At 38.9% G+C, this 22,993-nt stretch overlaps 1 protein-coding gene and 2 pseudogenes across 1 annotated transcript in view; all 3 read right to left on the bottom strand.

Moving 5' to 3' along the window:
• Positions 1–20,653, bottom strand: part of LOC129776774 (GATOR complex protein MIOS) — a 36,126-nt gene extending 15,473 nt beyond the window's left edge. The window contains exons 1-3 of the mRNA XM_055782611.1: positions 20,240–20,653; positions 19,978–20,160; positions 19,776–19,916 (exon numbers count right to left, since the gene is read on the bottom strand). Coding sequence (XP_055638586.1) covers positions 19,776–19,916; positions 19,978–20,160; positions 20,240–20,369 — 454 coding nt within the window. The 5' untranslated portion in view covers positions 20,370–20,653. The remainder of the gene's footprint in view (positions 1–19,775; positions 19,917–19,977; positions 20,161–20,239) is intronic.
• LOC129780911 (U4 spliceosomal RNA) lies at positions 2,243–2,324 on the bottom strand (annotated as a pseudogene).
• LOC129780910 (U4 spliceosomal RNA) lies at positions 10,068–10,149 on the bottom strand (annotated as a pseudogene).
• Positions 20,654–22,993: the final 2,340 nt, after the last annotated feature.

Raw genomic sequence — 22,993 nt, 5'->3', positions numbered from 1 at the left:
GTGGAAATCGGGGTTTTCGAAAAAAAAGAATTTTGATGTGTCCTAAAATTGCATAAAACGTCGAGATCTAGTGTCATCTAGAATTTTTTTTTGTCAAAAATCGGTATTCTGGGTGCCAATAAAAATAGTTATCACGATTTTTCCTTCGGAACTTGCAACGAAATGTTGATTTGGACGATAATATACCCTATGCAAAATATTAGCTCATTCGGACTTCATTTACTGGTGTCGCAGGCGTTAAAATTTGAGTTTTTTGAAAACCGAAAAATCACCGATAATCGGGGTTTTTTAAAAAATAAATTGATGCCATGTCTTAGTTCCAGAATGCCGATTTTTGACAAAAAAAAATTCAAGATTACACTAGATCTCGACTTTTCATGCAATTTTAAGACATTTGGCATAAAAAAAAATCGTAAACCCCGATTTAACGTCGTGGAAAAGTGTGTTGCTCGCCTCGATAGATTTGAATTTTGTGGAGTGTCCTTGGAATTCCCCGGAGCATTGCCGAATAATAATGATACAACAAAAAATAGTTTCATACGAAGGCATTTTTTTGCGCGTCGTGTTCGCTGTTTGCGTGTATTCGTGTTATCACAAGTACCTGCTTCGTTGCTTTCTTTGTCTCGCACAAGGGGTGTGTATGCGTCGGTTTATCAAACAGCCAGTGAGAACAGTTTTCGCTCTTCTTCTACTCCAGTTAATCGTAGTGATTGTTTGGAAGGGAACGTATCGTTGATGGATCATGTGTGCGTGAATGTGTCAGTACTGACACTATCACCAGAAAAAGAAGAACAAATGCCGGAATGACTCGGCTCCCAGCAGCACTAGCTAAGTTCAATCTCTATCTTTCATATTTATGCACCATCTCTAATGTTTCAATAGCTGGCTATCGACCCGAGACTTTTTGTTTTATTTGTGTTTGAGTTTAATTCCAAACATTTCTCTGTTCGGTTTGTTAGGGAAACTCAAGAAGTTTTGTATTCACTGTAGACGAGATATGGTAGACTTATAAGGAAAGGCAAGACGGTACGATTGTTTTTAGAGGAGTTCCCTCGGTTATCTCCTCAGGTTTCCCAAAGCTAACTCTCCGCCGTTGCGATTGAAGTTCGACACATAGTACGCTCAATGATCAAGATAATTTATCGACTGTCCAATTAGTTTCAGAGGAGTTTACTCAATATCGATTACCTTCTCAGGTTTTCCAATGATTAACTCTTTGCCGTTGCAATTTGAATTCTATAAAGGGAACGCGATGAATAACGGAATATATCGACGATTAGATTGATTTGGGAGGAGTTATCTCGGTTACCTTCTCAGGATTCCCAAAGATAACTTTCCGCCGTTGCGAATCGAGCTCGATAAAAAGAGCATACTATATATAAATAATTCGATTTATAGCCGGACCAATTCATTTTACAGATCTTCCTTCTCAGCATACCAGAAGATATTGCCGGCCGTGTGTTTTAAAAAAAAGTTCGTTGAGTGGTCGATAACTTGCGTTTACATAATCATATCACTTACCTCAGTGAATCCTGATTCTTACTTCTCCCCGCTAACAATTATCCCTCCCATGATAATCGCTAGAGAACCACGCTATAGAGGCGACCCTTCTGCCCTTCGGGCGGCGATTATCATACTAACCTTCCTTCCCTTCCCCTGGTGACTGTAAAGACGTGGCCCGCGTCGTTATTGACCATTTAAAGCTCGAATCGCCGAAAATTGCACAACGAGAATGATTTGCTAGTCCCAAGCGTCATTGTGTGTGTTCTTTGTGCAATTTGGTTGGTTCAGGTCAATCACGGAGAGCAACTAGGAATTGTACAGTCTACCCAAGCTCAAGCTCATTCGGGTGAGTGTCAATTCGGGTAGATGTTACATTCGGGTCTTTGTTACATTCGGGAGAGTGGAATACGGGTGAATATCTTTCAGGTAACTGTCTTTCGGGTGAGCGGGTTTCGGGTAAATGTGACACAATCGTTATCTACACCATCTGTGCGAAAAGACCGTCAGCTGCACTATCCGATCTAGCTGACAAGTTCGAAAAGCACATCAATGTGCTAAACAAATTGGAAGATTCCAACAATCATTGGAATAATTTCCTTGTAGAGCTGTTAAGCAATAAGCTCGACCCGAAACGAAGAAGGAATGGGAACAACAACTCAATTAAAAAAAAATTATGGGTGCCATAGGTATAACCATGATATAACCGCAAGCTTGAAGTAGGACTGCCATTGGCTTAGTAATCATTTGTGTTTTTTTCAATTAGCAATAATCGTTCCTCGGAGGTTCCTCATTGGACACGGATATCGCCGCTGCGCAGAGCTATCTTTTGTGTGTATTGACTGAATTATTGATTAAACTAGTGAATGAATCAAACAATTTACGATTTGCAAACAAATTCCAATTTAGGTCAATTCATGCATTATGGTAGTGGTTGTCGCAACAAATAGTTATCAACATTTTGCCTAATCATCAAAAGGTTTGTCACATAATGTGAGCTGAGCTGACGACATGAAGGGATATCTTTCAATGCAGTCTTGAATAACCGAGCCAAAGTGTTGCATTTGTACCCGCTTTTGTAGACCGTGTTAGCAAAACGACTTCTGGAGTGCAAAAATGCATGGCGGTATAAAAGTACTGCCGTCTTGCATGTATCTGCAATGTCGATTCTCCCTACTTCTTGGTTTCGGAATCTGTGTTGGGAAAACACATTCCGGTTTGCAAAAATGCAAGCGAGTACATCTTCGGTACACAGGATGGGGTCGATTATATGACCCGTTTGTATGTACGTGGGTCCCACATCAAAAGAAATTTAACCCCCTTCCTATTGAACGATTGATCTGAAATTTGGAACACACCTTCATCTCTGCAGTCATTAAAAAATGCGTTTTTGATGATCTTGAAAATCCAACATGGCGGATTTCATATTTTCTCTAAACCCCATCAATATGGGTATCAAACGAAAGGGCTTGACTAGTAGAATACAATTATTGATGAAAAAAGTAAATCCAAGATGGTGTCCGCTACAAAATGATGGATTACACATTTTCTCAGAACCCCGTCAATATGAGCATCAAACGAAAGGGATTAACTAACAGCTGATTTACACATTGACCAGTAATTGGCGCCAGTTACTTGAACGTCAACGGCACGCCATATTTAGATCACCAGTTGACTGGTGCTGTGCGTTCATACACATTTTCAGCAACTGGGCAGCTTGGCTGTCACTTTTTCCTCGATGACGAATGACCTTGTCGACGTCTGGTGGCGATAACCATTTTGGGAGGCAAATTAATCTTTATCGGTTTTGTAGGCCCGGAGGCAGTTTTAAATTGTCAAAATTTGAATGAAAAATGTTACTTCTTGTTAATTTACTAATTAAAACACGTCGTACTGAACCTTCATCAGCTGTTTTTATATAAATTTCCTGATATTTCCATGATTTCATTGTCTATTATCATTTTCGCTTCACAATTCGAACACATGAAGCACAATGCCGTCAACGCGAATGATGATTATTCCATGTATACGTTGAGGGAATTGAATTTGATGTTCCTTGTACCATCGAACCATCCAGTGTCCAGGAACTTTTGACAAATCAATAGAATGGTTTGCACGTAATCTATATTGTGCTGACGCGAATCGATCAAAACCCAGTTATCTATCAAAAACAATTATATATTTCTCGCGAATCGGGGAACCGATAGGTGGCTTCGAAGTTTTTCGCGTGTGTTCCAGAAAATCAACAATTGGTTTTTGCTGAAATTGAGAAGTGATTTATCTTAACTTCTTTGGATCGATAAGCCATTAGCGAAAAACAAAGGAGTTCAATTCGAGCAGTTTTTGATCTCAACACAACCACCATGGCAAGCGAACGTGGCCTTCGAAGTAACTCAACTACGACATCTAACAAAGGTTCCGGATCAACTACTGACGCAGACATGAACGTTGCAGAACTGGCCAATATGATGAAGTCACAGTTTGTTATGTACCAGAAGAATATGATTGATGAAATCAGAGTACTGAAAGATTCCATACATACACAAATGGATAAACTTAGATCAGATATTGCGAGTGACTTCGAACGTATTCGTAAAGAGAGTGACAGAGTTACCACCCAACTCACCAATTCCATTGCTGATAGTAAGGCTGAGTGTCTAGTAGCTGTGGATAGAAGTTTGCGTTCTAATGATCTCGTCGTTAGTGGAGTTCCATTTCGCTCAGGAGAGAATCTGATGGAGTACTTTTCAGTTTGGCACCGCACTCTGGGATATACCGATGACAACATTCCACACGTCGATATCAGGAGACTCTTCAAAGGCACTCCATCGAACGGGACCGCATATATAATTCTCATTCAGTTTGCTATAACTGTGCAACGTAATGATTTCTTCGCTCGTTACACATTTCTATTAGGGAACACATTTCGGTGGGAACAAAAGCTCCCCCTACTTTCGTGTGTTCTTTTTCTTCTTTTTGGCTTTAAGAGGGTTTAAACTTTTCAGTTCACTCGCCTCTAGGCTCTTTCGTGTGTTTGCAATGCCGATTTCGCTGCTTGGTTTTAAAGTCTGTGTTAGGGAACATTTTTCGATGAGAACAAAAGTCCCCCTACTTTCATGTATTTGCAATGCCGATTTCTCCAAGGCTGCTTGGTTTTGATGGCTGTGTTAGGGAAACCGTAAATCGGGCCAATCAAAACGATGCAGTTAGGGCGTTTAGATAATGCCTAATATTTTACAGTTATTCAATTGTTTATCTAATGAAAAACAACATTTTGTTAGTTGCGATAGATGCGTAGAAATATTCCCTATCAAGTGATGCAAACATCTCTCCTATCCAGTACGAAATGTTCGAGCTATAAGCATTCGAAATCTTTCATTTTTTCCTGCATGTTCTGTGTTTAGGTTTTCATTTTACCCTCCATATATTCCGGTTAGACGTAGTCCCACGTCAAAATATAAAGCATAAATGCCATGACTATGTGAAAAGAATTGATAAAAAAATGATACTTACCCTTTTACCACCGCAGCACAATTTTTTCATGAATTTATTATTTCGTGATGAAATGTATTGTGAGGTCAACGAACTGGGGGCGAAGTCCCCATTTAACGAGGATAAGGAACAGAGGCGGCACCAAGCCGCCGAGGTTGACGCAATCCGAGTCAGCTGCCGACCCGCCGTCGGAAGCGGCGGCCTCTCGCAAGCAAACCTCGGTTCCTCATCCTCGTTAGACGGGAACTTCGCCCCCACTACAGTGATCTCAGATTGAATTTTATTACGAAAAAATAAATTCACATTAAAAATCGCACTTCAATGCCGTAATATGTATGTACCAACATTGTTAGCTTTGTTGTAATTCACTGAACGGGCTGCGTCAGCCATATGAATAGATAAATTTCATAATACGTTATAAAAACTGCACTTAGAGGCGAATGAACTTCAAAGTTAGAAGCCTCTTAAAAACAAAGAAAGAAGAAGAAGAAAAACTGCATTCCCCCACTTATAATTTTTTTGACAAGGATTTTATCCAACGTCACTATTTCTCAAATTGCACTACCCACGAAAAATACGAACTGTTTGGATGGAAATGAACGTACAAGACAAGTATGATCACTAGAGTGCCAATGAATGTATGAGAAAAAAATCGACCCTAAAATTCCAAATTTCAAAGTTACCCTATAAAAAACAGGAAGTGGGTTATATCTATGGTATAACCGCAAGGGTGACGTAGGACTATCGTTGATTTAGAGATCATTTGTATGAAGTTGAATCTGAATTCATTCTGAATGAATGAATATTTGGAGAACTTCGAAAACGAGAGCGTTACGTTGGAGGCACAAGGTTTTATGCATCCAATATTGGATACGGAAATATCCTACTGATGGGGAAGAATAATCTTCAGAAGCTATCCTGTTGATTGCGATTGATTGAAAAATCACAAAACCTAATGTATTGGGTCACAGTGTTACATGGATAGAAAACATTAAAATAAACTCTTTCATATGAATGTAATTTTAAATTCCCAGAGGAACTGGCAGATTATTTTCAGTAACGATTAGATATTTCCACATTTTCCTCGATACTGGAAGCCCACCAGTGGTTAATGCTAACCCGATAACCACCTGTTAATAGCACTTGATTGAAACATATTTGGTCACAGTGGTACATGGATAGAAAACATTCAATTAAATTCTTTCACATGAATATATTTTGAAAATTCCCAAAGGAACTGGCAGATTATTTTCAGTAACGATTAGATATTTCCACATTTTCCTCGATACTGGAAGCCCACCAGTGGTTAATACCAACTCGATAACCACCTGTTAATAGCACTTGATTGAAACATATTTGGTCACAGTGTTACATGGATAGAAAACATTCAATTAAACTCTTTCACATGAATATATTTTGAAAATTCCCAAAGGAACTGGCAGATTATTTTCCAGCAATGATTGGATCTTTCCGGAACTTTCTCGATGCTGAATGGCATCCTAACGGAAAGAGTTCTGCGCGTGTATGTGTCGATCCTTCGCCGTCCACCTCCTCCAGCACGTTAGGCAACGATGTTGTCTTGTCGATGTCCTCACGAAAAATGAATGTGTCTCACCACCAGAATATCGCTTAAGTATGCTTTTTGTGTGTGATTGAATCGAGAGAAGGTGTGGTTTACGATGGCAATTTGGAAGGCAAACTAGAGGGGAATGAACTCTCTGAGCTCGGAACTTTCGGCGACTGAGCAATAATCGATTGCGGGCGCATACAATAATGGATACGGAAATATCCTACTGATGGGGAAGAATAATCTTCTGAATCTATCCTGTTAATTGCGATTGATTGAAAAACCACAAAACCAAATGTATTTGGTCACAGTGTTACATGGATAGAAAACATTCAATTAAACTCTTTCACATGAATATATTTTGAAAATTCCCAAAGGAACTGGCAGATTATTTTCAGTAACGATTAGATACTTCCACATTTTCCTCGATACTGGAAGCCCACCAGTGGTTAATGCCAACTCGATAACCACCTGTTAATAGCACTTGATTGAAACATATTTGGTCACAGTGTTACATGGATAGAAAACATTCAATTAAACTCTTTCACATGAATATATTTTGAAAATTCCCAGAGGAACTGGCAGATTATTTTCAGTAACGATTAGATATTTCCACATTTTCCTCGATACTGGAAGCCCACCAGTGGTTAATGCCAACTCGATAACCACCTGTTAATAGCCGCGCGTGTATGTGTGTGTAGCGATGTCTTCCCAGGGAACCGTTTGTGGCATCACTCTCATCCTGATAGATTCCCTTCTGGCCTAGGGTGCACAAACAGGCTCTTGGTGACACCGTTCATCCGCGCTTTCATGATAAATAAAGAGCTTCGCCGCAACAGCGACAACTTGCTCCAATCGCTGTTCAATTAGAACTGAGTGGATTTCCGAGCGCCGCTCGCTTATATACCGATTGGTGATTTCAATAGCCTGTTTTGAAAGCAATTTTAAGACTATTGAAACAAGTTTTTGGATCAAAAAGTAACAAGTATATAACGCGTAGACATTTTATCTTTCGAATGAAGTGTTTATCATACCATTTCGTTCAGTTGTTTAGGAGCTATTAACGCTCAAAATCTCGGTCTCCGGCGTAACGCTTTCGTTTTCGAAACTTTGATTTTACACGATTTTACACGTAGTCCTACGTCAAAAATGTTCACCACATCGAAAAAACCTCATATGCAGAATTTCAGCTCAATCGGACTAAAGGGAGAGTGGCGCAAAGCGGTCAAAGTTTAAGTTTTTTGAAAATCGAAAAATCAACCAAGGGTGGAAATCGGGGTTTTCGAAAAAAAAGAATTTTGATGTGTCCTAAAATTGCATAAAACGTCGAGATCTAGTGTCATCTAGAATTTTTTTTTGTCAAAAATCGGTATTCTGGGTGCCAATAAAAATAGTTATCACGATTTTTCCTTCGGAACTTGCAACGAAATGTTGATTTGGACGATAATATACCCTATGCAAAATATTAGCTCATTCGGACTTCATTTACTGGTGTCGCAGGCGTTAAAATTTGAGTTTTTTGAAAACCGAAAAATCACCGATAATCGGGGTTTTTTAAAAAATAAATTGATGCCATGTCTTAGTTCCAGAATGCCGATTTTTGACAAAAAAAAATTCAAGATTACACTAGATCTCGACTTTTCATGCAATTTTAAGACATTTGGCATAAAAAAAAATCGTAAACCCCGATTTAACGTCGTGGAAAAGTGTGTTGCTCGCCTCGATAGATTTGAATTTTGTGGAGTGTCCTTGGAATTCCCCGGAGCATTGCCGAATAATAATGATACAACAAAAAATAGTTTCATACGAAGGCATTTTTTTGCGCGTCGTGTTCGCTGTTTGCGTGTATTCGTGTTATCACAAGTACCTGCTTCGTTGCTTTCTTTGTCTCGCACAAGGGGTGTGTATGCGTCGGTTTATCAAACAGCCAGTGAGAACAGTTTTCGCTCTTCTTCTACTCCAGTTAATCGTAGTGATTGTTTGGAAGGGAACGTATCGTTGATGGATCATGTGTGCGTGAATGTGTCAGTACTGACACTATCACCAGAAAAAGAAGAACAAATGCCGGAATGACTCGGCTCCCAGCAGCACTAGCTAAGTTCAATCTCTATCTTTCATATTTATGCACCATCTCTAATGTTTCAATAGCTGGCTATCGACCCGAGACTTTTTGTTTTATTTGTGTTTGAGTTTAATTCCAAACATTTCTCTGTTCGGTTTGTTAGGGAAACTCAAGAAGTTTTGTATTCACTGTAGACGAGATATGGTAGACTTATAAGGAAAGGCAAGACGGTACGATTGTTTTTAGAGGAGTTCCCTCGGTTATCTCCTCAGGTTTCCCAAAGCTAACTCTCCGCCGTTGCGATTGAAGTTCGACACATAGTACGCTCAATGATCAAGATAATTTATCGACTGTCCAATTAGTTTCAGAGGAGTTTACTCAATATCGATTACCTTCTCAGGTTTTCCAATGATTAACTCTTTGCCGTTGCAATTTGAATTCTATAAAGGGAACGCGATGAATAACGGAATATATCGACGATTAGATTGATTTGGGAGGAGTTATCTCGGTTACCTTCTCAGGATTCCCAAAGATAACTTTCCGCCGTTGCGAATCGAGCTCGATAAAAAGAGCATACTATATATAAATAATTCGATTTATAGCCGGACCAATTCATTTTACAGATCTTCCTTCTCAGCATACCAGAAGATATTGCCGGCCGTGTGTTTTAAAAAAAAGTTCGTTGAGTGGTCGATAACTTGCGTTTACATAATCATATCACTTACCTCAGTGAATCCTGATTCTTACTTCTCCCCGCTAACAATTATCCCTCCCATGATAATCGCTAGAGAACCACGCTATAGAGGCGACCCTTCTGCCCTTCGGGCGGCGATTATCATACTAACCTTCCTTCCCTTCCCCTGGTGACTGTAAAGACGTGGCCCGCGTCGTTATTGACCATTTAAAGCTCGAATCGCCGAAAATTGCACAACGAGAATGATTTGCTAGTCCCAAGCGTCATTGTGTGTGTTCTTTGTGCAATTTGGTTGGTTCAGGTCAATCACGGAGAGCAACTAGGAATTGTACAGTCTACCCAAGCTCAAGCTCATTCGGGTGAGTGTCAATTCGGGTAGATGTTACATTCGGGTCTTTGTTACATTCGGGTGAGTGGAATTCGGGTGAATATCTTTCAGGTAACTGTCTTTCGGGTGAGCGGGTTTCGGGTAAATGTGACACAATCGTTATCTACACCATCTGTGCGAAAAGACCGTCAGCTGCACTATCCGATCTAGCTGACAAGTTCGAAAAGCACATCAATGTGCTAAACAAATTGGAAGATTCCAACAATCATTGGAATAATTTCCTTGTAGAGCTGTTAAGCAATAAGCTCGACCCGAAACGAAGAAGGAATGGGAACAACAACTCAATTAAAAAAAAATTATGGGTGCCATAGGTATAACCATGATATAACCGCAAGCTTGAAGTAGGACTGCCATTGGCTTAGTAATCATTTGTGTTTTTTTCAATTAGCAATAATCGTTCCTCGGAGGTTCCTCATTGGACACGGATATCGCCGCTGCGCAGAGCTATCTTTTGTGTGTATTGACTGAATTATTGATTAAACTAGTGAATGAATCAAACAATTTACGATTTGCAAACAAATTCCAATTTAGGTCAATTCATGCATTATGGTAGTGGTTGTCGCAACAAATAGTTATCAACATTTTGCCTAATCATCAAAAGGTTTGTCACATAATGTGAGCTGAGCTGACGACATGAAGGGATATCTTTCAATGCAGTCTTGAATAACCGAGCCAAAGTGTTGCATTTGTACCCGCTTTTGTAGACCGTGTTAGCAAAACGACTTCTGGAGTGCAAAAATGCATGGCGGTATAAAAGTACTGCCGTCTTGCATGTATCTGCAATGTCGATTCTCCCTACTTCTTGGTTTCGGAATCTGTGTTGGGAAAACACATTCCGGTTTGCAAAAATGCAAGCGAGTACATCTTCGGTACACAGGATGGGGTCGATTATATGACCCGTTTGTATGTACGTGGGTCCCACATCAAAAGAAATTTAACCCCCTTCCTATTGAACGATTGATCTGAAATTTGGAACACACCTTCATCTCTGCAGTCATTAAAAAATGCGTTTTTGATGATCTTGAAAATCCAACATGGCGGATTTCATATTTTCTCTAAACCCCATCAATATGGGTATCAAACGAAAGGGCTTGACTAGTAGAATACAATTATTGATGAAAAAAGTAAATCCAAGATGGTGTCCGCTACAAAATGATGGATTACACATTTTCTCAGAACCCCGTCAATATGAGCATCAAACGAAAGGGATTAACTAACAGCTGATTTACACATTGACCAGTAATTGGCGCCAGTTACTTGAACGTCAACGGCACGCCATATTTAGATCACCAGTTGACTGGTGCTGTGCGTTCATACACATTTTCAGCAACTGGGCAGCTTGGCTGTCACTTTTTCCTCGATGACGAATGACCTTGTCGACGTCTGGTGGCGATAACCATTTTGGGAGGCAAATTAATCTTTATCGGTTTTGTAGGCCCGGAGGCAGTTTTAAATTGTCAAAATTTGAATGAAAAATGTTACTTCTTGTTAATTTACTAATTAAAACACGCCGTACTGAACCTTCATCAGCTGTTTTTATATAAATTTCCTGATATTTCCATGATTTCATTGTCTATTATCATTTTCGCTTCACAATTCGAACACATGAAGCACAATGCCGTCAACGCGAATGATGATTCTTCCATGTATACGTTGAGGGAATTGAATTTGATGTTCCTTGTACCATCGAACCATCCAGTGTCCAGGAACTTTTGACAAATCAATAGAATGGTTTGCACGTAATCTATATTGTGCTGACGCGAATCGATCAAAACCCAGTTATCTATCAAAAACAATTATATATTTCTCGCGAATCGGGGAACCGATAGGTGGCTTCGAAGTTTTTCGCGTGTGTTCCAGAAAATCAACAATTGGTTTTTGCTGAAATTGAGAAGTGATTTATCTTAACTTCTTTGGATCGATAAGCCATTAGCGAAAAACAAAGGAGTTCAATTCGAGCAGTTTTTGATCTCAACAACAACACAACCACCATGGCAAGCGAACGTGGCCTTCGAAGTAACTCAACTACGACATCTAACAAAGGTTCCGGATCAACTACTGACGCAGACATGAACGTTGCAGAACTGGCCAATATGATGAAGTCACAGTTTGTTATGTACCAGAAGAATATGATTGATGAAATCAGAGTACTGAAAGATTCCATACATACACAAATGGATAAACTTAGATCAGATATTGCGAGTGACTTCGAACGTATTCGTAAAGAGAGTGACAGAGTTACCACCCAACTCACCAATTCCATTGCTGATAGTAAGGCTGAGTGTCTAGTAGCTGTGGATAGAAGTTTGCGTTCTAATGATCTCGTCGTTAGTGGAGTTCCATTTCGCTCAGGAGAGAATCTGATGGAGTACTTTTCAGTTTGGCACCGCACTCTGGGATATACCGATGACAACATTCCACACGTCGATATCAGGAGACTCTTCAAAGGCACTCCATCGAACGGGACCGCATATATAATTCTCATTCAGTTTGCTATAACTGTGCAACGTAATGATTTCTTCGCTCGTTACTTACGCTCTCGAAAGCTTCGCCTCTCCGAACTTGGATTCACGACCAACAAACGTATTTTTGTGAACGAAAACTTGGGAGCCGCGGCGAGGGAACTACGAGCCAAAGCTCTACAAATGAAAAAACGAGGACAGCTAGTTAAAGTCTACACGAAGTTTGGTATCGTACATATCAAGGAGAGTGCTGATGGACAAGGAAAGCCTATTTTTTCGGAGAAAGATCTACAAGCTTCGCCATAACCTTTCCTATTACGTTTCTGTTTACTCCTATGTATTCCATTCCTCTGGTCCTATGACTCCCTTCCTAAAAGCTAAATGATGTTACTGATGATGCTGATGCTGCCGATGTTCCTGTTGCTGCTGTTGCTGCTGTTGGTGTTGTTTTTGGGCTAGAAGTTTTCTTCAGTGCAATTATGTTACCTGATTTTATAGTGCTAATAGGTTAAATTGTTTGATTTCATTCGACATTCGCGTCGCTCATGTTTTTGAAAAGTTGAATTATGATTGAATTTTTGATGAAGATTATTATGCATTCTATTATAATCGTGCAAGTGCTCTCTACTTATTTTCTCTTATTTGCTAAGCTCATCTCCAATCCCTATGGCTAGTCATTACTATGATAATGCCTCCACGAATTTGTGCATACCGGGGACTGTTATGAAGTGTGCTCTTCATCCAGGAAAACTATCCGTGTGTAGTGTAAACAGTCAGAGTATTTGTGCTCGCAAGCTTTGCAAGTTAGATGAATTAAAACAAATATTAAAGCTCGCTGCGGTCGATATTGTATGTGTCAGTGAAACCTGGCTTAATGAACATATTAACGATTCTGTGTTAAAAATTGATGGATATAACATTGTTAGACAAGATAGAAAGGGGCGTCTAGGAGGCGGCATCATGGTGTATGTTAACGACAGACTTAAGTATAGTGTCATTGATTTTTCTTCATATTCACCAGGAACGCCATGTTCCGAGTATATAGCAATTGAAGTTTTACTAAACAATGAAAAGATTTTTTTAGCTACTTTTTACAATCCACCTGAAGTAGATTGTGCAGACATAGTCGATACCTTGCTGTCTCAATATGGGACAAAATTCGAAAATATACTTCTAGTAGGCAATTTCAACACGAATCTTCTTGATAACAATTCGGCTAAAACATCCAGATTTAAATCCATTTTATCCATTCATAAAATGTTCAGCTTTGGTTGCGAACCAACATTTTTCCATAGTAATGGTTCATCACAATTAGATTTGATGCTCTCTAATTGTAGATCACGCTTGCTTCGCTTCAATCAAATAGATTCACCTGTATTTTCGAATCACGATTTGATTTTTGCTTCACTTGATTTTGAAATAGTGTCCACTCCACCACAAGTCGAATATCTTGATTATTCCTCGATGGATGTAGATGGCTTACTTCAGGCATTTTATTCGTTTGATTGGACAAGTTTTTATCGGTTAAATGATTCCAATGAATTACTAAACTTTTTTAATTCAACAATTAAATATCTGCATGATCATTTTGTTCCTCTTCGAACATTTGTTCCCAATAAATCTAAGAACCCATGGTTCAATGATTCCATTTGTAAAGGTATTATTGATCGTGATTTGGTTTACAAGAAATGGAAAAATAGTAAAGATCCTAACGATCATAAATTATTCAAGATTCTTCGAAACAAAGTGACTATGCTCATTCGTCAAGCCAAACGAACGTATTATGATAGCTGGACTGACAATAATCTCCCTTCCAAAGAACTATGGAAAAGATTAAAAACATTAGGTTTTTGTCAATCAAAATCATCTTGTTCTGTACAATTTGACTCTAATGAGATAAATGAGAGTTTTGCTCGAAATTTTTCTGGAAATTCCCCTGAGAATAATGTCAATCAATTTGTAACAAACCGAAATTCATTTTATTTCAATTTGATTAATGAAGACGATGTCATAATTACTTTATACCATATAAAATCCAATGCAATAGGTCTTGATTCTCTTCCAATTAAATTTTTGAAAGCAATCATTTCGCTTGTGGCCAAACCGATTACTCATTTATTTAATTGTATCATAACTACAAGTGTTTTTCCTGACGAATGGAAAAAATCTAAAATAATTCCGATAAGAAAAAAGGCAAACATTAATAACATCCAATATTTGCGCCCTATAAGTATACTCTGTGCGCTGTCCAAGGTATTTGAACGAATTATTAAACACCAAATTTGTCATCATATAAATCAAAATAACCTGCTAAGTTCGATGCAATCTGGATATCGTCCCCATCACAGCACAAAAACCGCAATGCTGAAGGTGTTCGATGATATAGGACTTATTCTGGATAAGGGTCGACCTGTTGTCCTATTACTTCTTGATTTTTCAAAAGCTTTCGACACGATTTCCCACGAAATTTTGTGTAAAAAACTGTCGCAAAACTTTGATTTCTCGAGTCATGCAACGACATTGCTGCGATCGTATCTAATAGGACGAAGTCAGACCGTTTTTAGTAACGATGTTTATTCTAGATTTCTTCCAATATCCTCGGGAGTACCCCAAGGTTCGATATTAGGACCAATCTTATTCTCATTGTATATTAACGATCTTCCTGATGTTCTAAAATGTTGTAAAATACACATTTTTGCGGACGACGTCCAGGTATACTTCGACTGCCTGGATAATACAGCATCGACCATTTCAAGAAATATAAATGGAGACCTTGTCAGAATACATGAATGGTCGTGCAGAAATAAACTTATGTTGAATGCCAATAAAACCAATGCATTATTCATAAATAACTCGCAATCCAATAACGTTCTCAAACCAGTGCTGCAGTTGAATAGTTCAATAATTCAATATGTTGAAAGCGGGTTGAGTCTCGGTATAATTATTCAATCTAACTTTAGCTTTGATAAATTTATTTTTAAACAATGTGGAAAAGTGTATGGTACCCTTCGTACATTGTATGCTACCACATCGTTCCTCAGCACTGACACTAAACTTAAGCTTTTCAAAAGCCTGGTATTGCCGCACTTCATCGCCTGCGATTTCCTTTTATCTAACTCATCAGTTTTTGCGCAATCTAAACTACAAGTAGCATTGAACGCTTGTGTTCGATATGTTTTCAGACTGAGTAGATTTGCCAGAGTTTCTCACCTTCAACATCGTCTGATTGGTTGTCCATTTCGCAAATTTGCTCCGATGAGATGTTGCATCTTTTTATTCAATCTTGCAAGAACAAAACTTCCAGGCTACTTACACGAAAAACTAGTAACTCTAAGAAGTTCACGCTCAAAAAAATATGCAATTCCACGACACTTCACTTCCAGGTATGGTAACTCTTTCTTCGTGAGAGGCATTTCACACTGGAATTCATTGCCAAATGAGTTGACTCTTGTAAAATCACAAACACTATTTAAGAGGAAATGTATAGAGCACTTTAATTGTTAAACTCAAGAAATTCTTCAAAGTAATAATTAATAATTTAATAATCAGTAATGCACCATTTGTACGTAAATCAGTGTAACAATTAAAGAGACAAAAGTCTCAAGTTACAAATTAAATTTGAATAAAGAATAAAGAATAAAGTGTTGGCAAATGTACAAATTTATCCGGAAAGGTATATTTTTTCAGTTTTTTTTTGTTTTGTTTTGTACGGTAAGAACACAGATTTTTCTCATAAAGCATAGGAACTGTTTTTAAACGGTTTTATTTAGCTTGCCCTGTAATTTGTATGTTTGTATGTTTGTACGTTTATATGTTTGTAACATGTTTGTCTGTAGCGCTTTACCACATGAATAGAAATTTGAGCCCCTTCCTGTTGACCGATTGATCTGAAATTTGGAACACACCTTTATCTCTGCAGTCATTATAAAACTGGGTATTTCATGATTTTAAAACTCCAAGATGGCTGCCGCTACAAAATAGCGGATTACATATTTTCCCAAACTCCTTCAATATGGGTATCAAATGAAAGGGCTTGGCTAGTAGAACACAATTATTCATGAGGAATGCAAATCCAAAATGACATCTTTTAGCGACGGCCAAATCAAATTTTCCATGAACATGGAATACGCAATTTTATAATGACAGTAGAATTAAAAGTATGTTTCGATGTTTGTTGGGATTTTTCATGATCTACTGTGTTCTACCAGTCGAGCACCTTCATTTGATACCCATATTGATGGGCTTCGAAAAAACATGGCGCCATTTTATGATGGCGGTCATTTTGGATTTACATTTTTCATAATTTTCCATAAATTTCTGAAAATATGTAATCCGCCATTTTGTAGTGGCCACCATTTTAGATTTGCATTTTTCATAAATAACAGTATTCTACTAGTCAAGCCCTTTCATTTGATACCCATATTAAAAGGGTTTTGAGAAAATATGTGAACGACCGTTTTGTGATGGCGGCCATTTTGGATTTGCATTTCTCTTGAATAACTGTGTTCTACTAGTCAAGCCCTTTCCTATGATACTCATGTTGATGGGATTTTGAGAAAATATGTAATGCGCCATTTTATGGTGGCGGCCATTTTGGATTTGCATTTCTCATGAATAACTGTGTTCTACTAGTCAAGCCCTTTCATTTGATACCAATATTGACCGGGTTTTGGGAAAATATGTGAACCACCGTTTTGTGGAGGCGGCCATTTTGGATTTGCATTCCTCATGCATAACTGTGTTCTACTAGTCAAGCCCTTTCATTTGATACCCATGTTGATGGGGTTTTGAGAAAATATGTAATCCGCCATTTTGTAGCAGCCGCCATCTTGGATTTTTAAAATAATGAAATACCCAGTTTTATAATGACTGCAGAGATAAAGGTGTGTTCCAAATTTCAGACCAATCGGTCAACAGGAAGGGGGTTAAATTTCTTTTAATGTGGCAAAGCGCTACAAACAAGCATGTTACAAACATACAAACATACAAATTACAGAGCAAGCCAAATAACACCGTTTAATAATTCTCGCGTAACTTTTGAAAAGGTCCTATGTAACAAATGTAAACAAATCGAGTTAATGGATGCACGCTATTAGTTTTCAATCATTGAATGCATTACAAAAACAATTGTTCACGTATCTATCTTCTTCATCTTTTTATCGCCGATGCAAAAAATATCCAATGTACAGAGTCGGATTTGAAGCGCCCGGCTGTTACTTCAGACGCCTCTTTCCTCCGACGCCCGAAACGTCCGAAGTGACAAAGCAGTCAAAACAATACGAAGTCGTACTTCGGTCGTTTTGAGTTTTTGTTTCTTACAGCTGTTGTTACCGATTTCAATGCAATTCGACCAGTGATAACAATAATAATTCGTCTTTAGAATGAAATGCTGTTATTTGGATTGTTGCTTAGAAGTTAGTTTCAAATTTTTGTCGTGCAACGTAATATGTCCAATGTGCAAATGCGGGCAGACAAAACGTCCAATGTAACATTTTTCGCTCCTAGTCTTCAACTTTAATCTTAAATCACGGAACAACAGTTACGATTGGTTTTTCAGAGTTATTCTTGACTGCTAGTGGTGAAAGTAGCGATAAAGATCGGAAGCTTTTAAGACAATTCGCGGAATAATGTTTGGGTCTTCAACTTCGTTTTTCTCGAGTTGACGAAAATGTTACATTGGACCTTTTCAAAAGTTATGCGAGAATTGTTTTCACCATAGCCGAAAAAGATTTTTCCCCTTCCAGTACAAATAAATATGTGGCAACACTGAAACTACCTGGCATTTCGATTTCACACAAATGTCTAATATGACGCACTGTTTGGAAGCAATTGTTATTTATCTATTGGCGCCAGTATCTAGAAAATTTTCTATTCCCTGGCGTGGCCAATTACTTGTGCGATACTTGCGCAAGTAACTGGAGCCGGGTGTTTACATGGCTCTAATAACTAGACTCTAGTGATTGGATTCTTCTACTAGCGCGTTGACTGGCACCGTCTAAATCAGCCTTAAGAGAACACAGCTGTTTATGAAAAATGCAAATCCAAAATGGCCGTCACCACAAAATGGTTTCATATTTATTTTTTTCAAAACTGCATCAATATGTGTATCAAATGAAAGGGCCTGACTATTAGAACACAGTTATTTATGAAACATGCTAATCCAAAATGGGCCACATCAGATTTCCATTAGCTACAGTTAGTTGTTTCTTTACATGCCCAACGATTTTATTTTAGTCTCATCAATTCTGTTCGGGCGGATTTAAAATCACGACACGACGAAAGAAATTTCAAATTTTGAACAAATATAACATGATTTTGTGGAATTATTTGATTCATATCTTAGATGAAGGCCTTCTAATTCTATAGCAACGCTAATTTTTCATGCTATGATGTGTCAATAATTTTTTAGTTGTTGAAGTTATATTCGTAAGCGCTTAAGCGTCCGGATTTCGATGCATTACTATACATTTTGCACTGTCGTGCTTATGAATTTTGTGCTCTTCGCATCAAGAGAGAATACGAGTTTTCTTTGAGCGCGCGCTGATGAAAATTAAACTCAAGCGCAGCGCAACGTTTGTTTTCTGAAGACTGGCTGATATAGAGCCATATCGTCATGGTAAATTGTACAGGGTCTGCTTTGACTGCATACTATGAGGGGTTTTCGTTGATCAATTATCACAATTTCGATCCGTTATTCCTGCTGTATGCGTGATTTTCCAAATGTGATAAATTTGATATGTAGCTTACATAATCCTTAACCAAATGTAATCAATAAACCGAAATTTTGAATTTTGTGACTTGGTCTCCTCTGACTTAACACCGATAACACAGACTATGTGAGGAGTACTTCGGATAAACGCCTCCAAATAATCCGAACGATTGCATCTAGAACTCCCTGTCTCCATAGAACATCAATCATGCAGAGATCCAAAATTAGACCATGGAATCAAATCCCCTCCCAAAATATATCTTTCTCTACTGAACCAAGTCAAAGTCGCAGACCGATCATACAAAGTTTAACAACATTTTCTCACATTGTGTTGCGAGAAGTACAATGGCTTCCATCATATCTTCTCTGATGTTTCCTTCACCAACGGTAAAGTTCGCAACTGAGTTACCAACGAAAGGACAAATATCTGTTCCTCATTACCCTTAACCTGTTTCATTTGCAGTACATAGGCCTACGCTCTTTTGAAAGCTTCCACCCTTAACCCATCCCAGTCTGGAAAACCAGTAATCACCTTCAGCGATTTAGTAAGGTGTCTACAAGAGCAGATATCAACTTCCTCCAAACACCCTTTTTTCTACCGAGATGTTTGCATTATAGAACAATGTCTCTTTTTGCTGGATTCCAAACCACTCTGGGATTCTCGGAAATGAAGCTGACAGACTGGCAGGTTTAGGTCCGGACTGTGAAATAAAGATGGTTCCTGTGACTTCTATGGATGCTGTTCGTTTGACCAAAAATGGCATAAGAGAAATCGGAATGGTTTAGCAGGCATAACACTGTCTCGCGACGAGTCAAATCGGTACCATCTGGTTAGCCTGACAATCCCGTTCCAAAGCATTTAGTCTAAACATGGCCCAAAAAAAAACAAATAATTTCTCACATGACTGATTGGGGACGCCACGCTCCGTGTCCCAAATGGTGATACAATGATCCGACCGATGCCGATCGTGTCCCATTGCGATGAGATTAGGCTCCAACTCGCTCCAGGCGATGCAAGTACACGGTCGTGACACTCTTGGTGCTAAAAAAAATGTCTCGTATTAGAATCATTGCGCAAATAGTTTTTTGGCATGGTAACATACTGAACTCAACATTATTTTCGGACGCAAAATTACACAAGGCTACCTTTCCGTTGGGTAAACCTGCAGCGAACAAGATTTCCCCCGAGGCATGATACGAAGGGGCTACCGAGCGGATGAATTGATATCGCGTCTCGAAGGCAATCAACGTGGCAGTGGTGTTTTTCGAGATATCCAAATTAATATCTGAAAACAAAAACAAACAAAAAATCACACAGTAATCATTTCAGCAAATATTGATTGCGTCGTTCGAGAAGTCACTCACTTGTGTTAACGGTATGATCGATAAGATCTCGACTTTTCACCTGATAAAGATTGATTTCCGAGCCGGCTGCCGTCAGGAAACGGTCCGGATACCTCGGGAACCAGTGCAGCTCGACAACGGTTTGGGTCATTGTAAGTTCGCTCGACACATACAGATTTACACAAGACTTGGTTGAAGAAGCATAATACACTTTCTACAGGAGAAGATTACACAGAAAATATTTCACTTTCTCGACTAAAGACTAATGTGATTCACTACAAACTCGGACAATACGGGCACTGATAAGAATGAATTTTGTTTTTGTTTTGCCACGGGGTGTACAAAACAACACACGGAGCGCATGTGATTTTGACAGTTTGATTACAAAAGAGGGGAGGTGAGCGTGAAGTGAGCCCACTGGTGCAATGAGGTTGGTATTCACAATGTTGGAATTGTGAGGAAAATTCCTACAAGAATTATCAGTTGGAGAATATTTTATTTTAAAATTCGCTTGTTGCTAGTCAAATATGTTTGTGATCTTAAGGCTGATTTAGACGATGCCAGTCAGCGCTCTAGTTGAAGTATCCAGTGAACAGAGAACAGACACTCTGTTCAAGTTACTTGTACCAGTATCGAACAAGTAATTGGCCTCTAACTTAAACAGAGTGTCTGTTCTCTATTCACTGGATACTTCAACTAGAGCGCTGACTGGCATCGTCTAAATCAGCCTTTACTTTTCGCGGTTTCCAACTGTTGAGCATTAATGTTGAATTTTCAGTTCCATTTTAAAACACACAAAGGAGCTGTCCACATAGCACGTGGACAGGAAAAAGCATGATTTTTGACACCCCCTCCCCCTCCGTGGACAATCGTGGACATTCCTTATACCCCTCCCCCTGTTGACCACGTGGACATTCCTCCAGTTTCGGGAAAAAAATCAAGAAAATTCTATTTTTATCACTTAAATTACATTTTAAGTTTGTTTCTGTTTTCTATTCCATGTTTTTACTAATAAAAATGATAGCCTTGTCAATGGTATTTTTTTGTTTTGAAATCTTCGATTTTTTACAATATTGCAACATTTCTTCCCATTTCCATTTACGTTATCTCCATTTACATATCAAAATATCGTTTAAGAATCTATTCTCATGTATTTTTATTGAAGCTGGCTGTTAGAGTCTTCGAAAAATCGGTCAATGAAATGAAGCTCTTTGTTTGAAAACAGTGTAGCATGGTACCGATTTGAGTATTTGGAAGCCCCTCGTTTGATAACTTTGAAGCCCAGAGTCAACACAAACTCGGTTGTGTTAATCTGAGCTCCTCTCTTCTTTCTCTGTATGGGACGTTTGGCAGCGCGAGTGTCTCCTCTGCTTTTGGATTCGAGCGTTTAACCATAATGGGTGCTGAATGTGACTTGGCGGCTGTATTTAGCCAAGACACCCACTGACCAATACACATCTAGAAGACTCATGCTTTCCTTTTTTTTGGTATTTTTCTTTTGGATATTTCCTCCAAATAGCAGAGTCTTTCGGTGGGGTTTTCTTATTATTGAACTGCCAAAACCCGGCGAGCACCTCGACTTGAACTGTGCTCGGGAGGTTAAAGGGTATCGCCCGCGAATGCTTGAATGCCGGACCAATAAAAACACAGAGGAACTTCGGTATAATTACTGAATAGTTAACATCGTTAACTATTACGTAGTTCCGGTCCTTTTAGTATCTCGCTGATCTGAGGATTTACTAATATGCTCGATCATTCTTACTTCAAACGTGGAATAGGCAGGAGCGGTCAAGTTAGTTTTTCGAACCGCGAGTTAAAGTCAAAAAGGTAAAAGTCGGCAAAGTTACATCGTACAGTCAGTGTAGATAAGTTTTTTTTCTGTTTTTTTTTGTTCCATGTTCGAAACCAGTTAGTCGTCGTTAGTGTTTTTCGGTGTGAGAAACTTCGTTTTCCCAACGACTAAATAAAATTCGAGGTAAGCTCTATTGCACGTGGCGTAATTTAAATTGTGGTTTTGATGTTAAAAATGTGGCATTTGTGTGGTATTCGTTCCCCGTGTATAGAGGAAGAGCCGCTTCTGACCCCGCGCTTGAGGTCTGGATACGACCACCAAATCCGACAATTCCGGTGGTCACGCGTAGTACGCTGGCGCATTATACTCGCGCACGAAGGAATCACCCCACGGATCACGTAGGACACCGTGTGCAGACATCGCAGCAGTAACGCTATTCATCGCTAGGAACGGCGATAAAGCAGAACGGCTCCACGTAATTCCTAGGTTGTGTGAGTACGAAAACTATTTTTATCCAATAACACATGCGCATGTAGGATAAATTATTAGAAAGCCACATCCCTAACAATGAAAAACCACAGAACAATACCACACAGCGAAGCACGATGCCGATGGTAGGCAAATGCCCATCGGTATAGAACGCAACACATTCAATATGAGCGGATAGATCAGTTAGTAAACGCGTTGTGCTTGAGTATATGAACGCTATGGGTCGAGGGTTCGAAACCGATACTGTAAATAAAATGTTTATGTTTGAAGTGTAGGTTTATTATATGGTTCATTAAATGTTTCTGGTAGAGTGTGTAATTGAATGAGTTTTGTGATTTAGAATATTAGTAGTAGTAATGTGAATGAGATGATAATTATACAGATTTAATAAATGTTGTGGAGATAGTATAGTAGTGTAGAACACTCTACCTTTTCTGGCTGGCGGTGTAGCCTAAAAACCCGACAAATCGAGTGAATATTCAGTTGGTCACGAG

Source organism: Toxorhynchites rutilus, chromosome 3 (genome assembly GCF_029784135.1).
Source record: "Toxorhynchites rutilus septentrionalis strain SRP chromosome 3, ASM2978413v1, whole genome shotgun sequence".
Taxonomy (NCBI): domain Eukaryota; kingdom Metazoa; phylum Arthropoda; class Insecta; order Diptera; family Culicidae; genus Toxorhynchites; species Toxorhynchites rutilus.
Note: the sequence above shows the minus strand (reverse complement) of the source record. Positions and strands in the feature narration are given on the sequence as shown.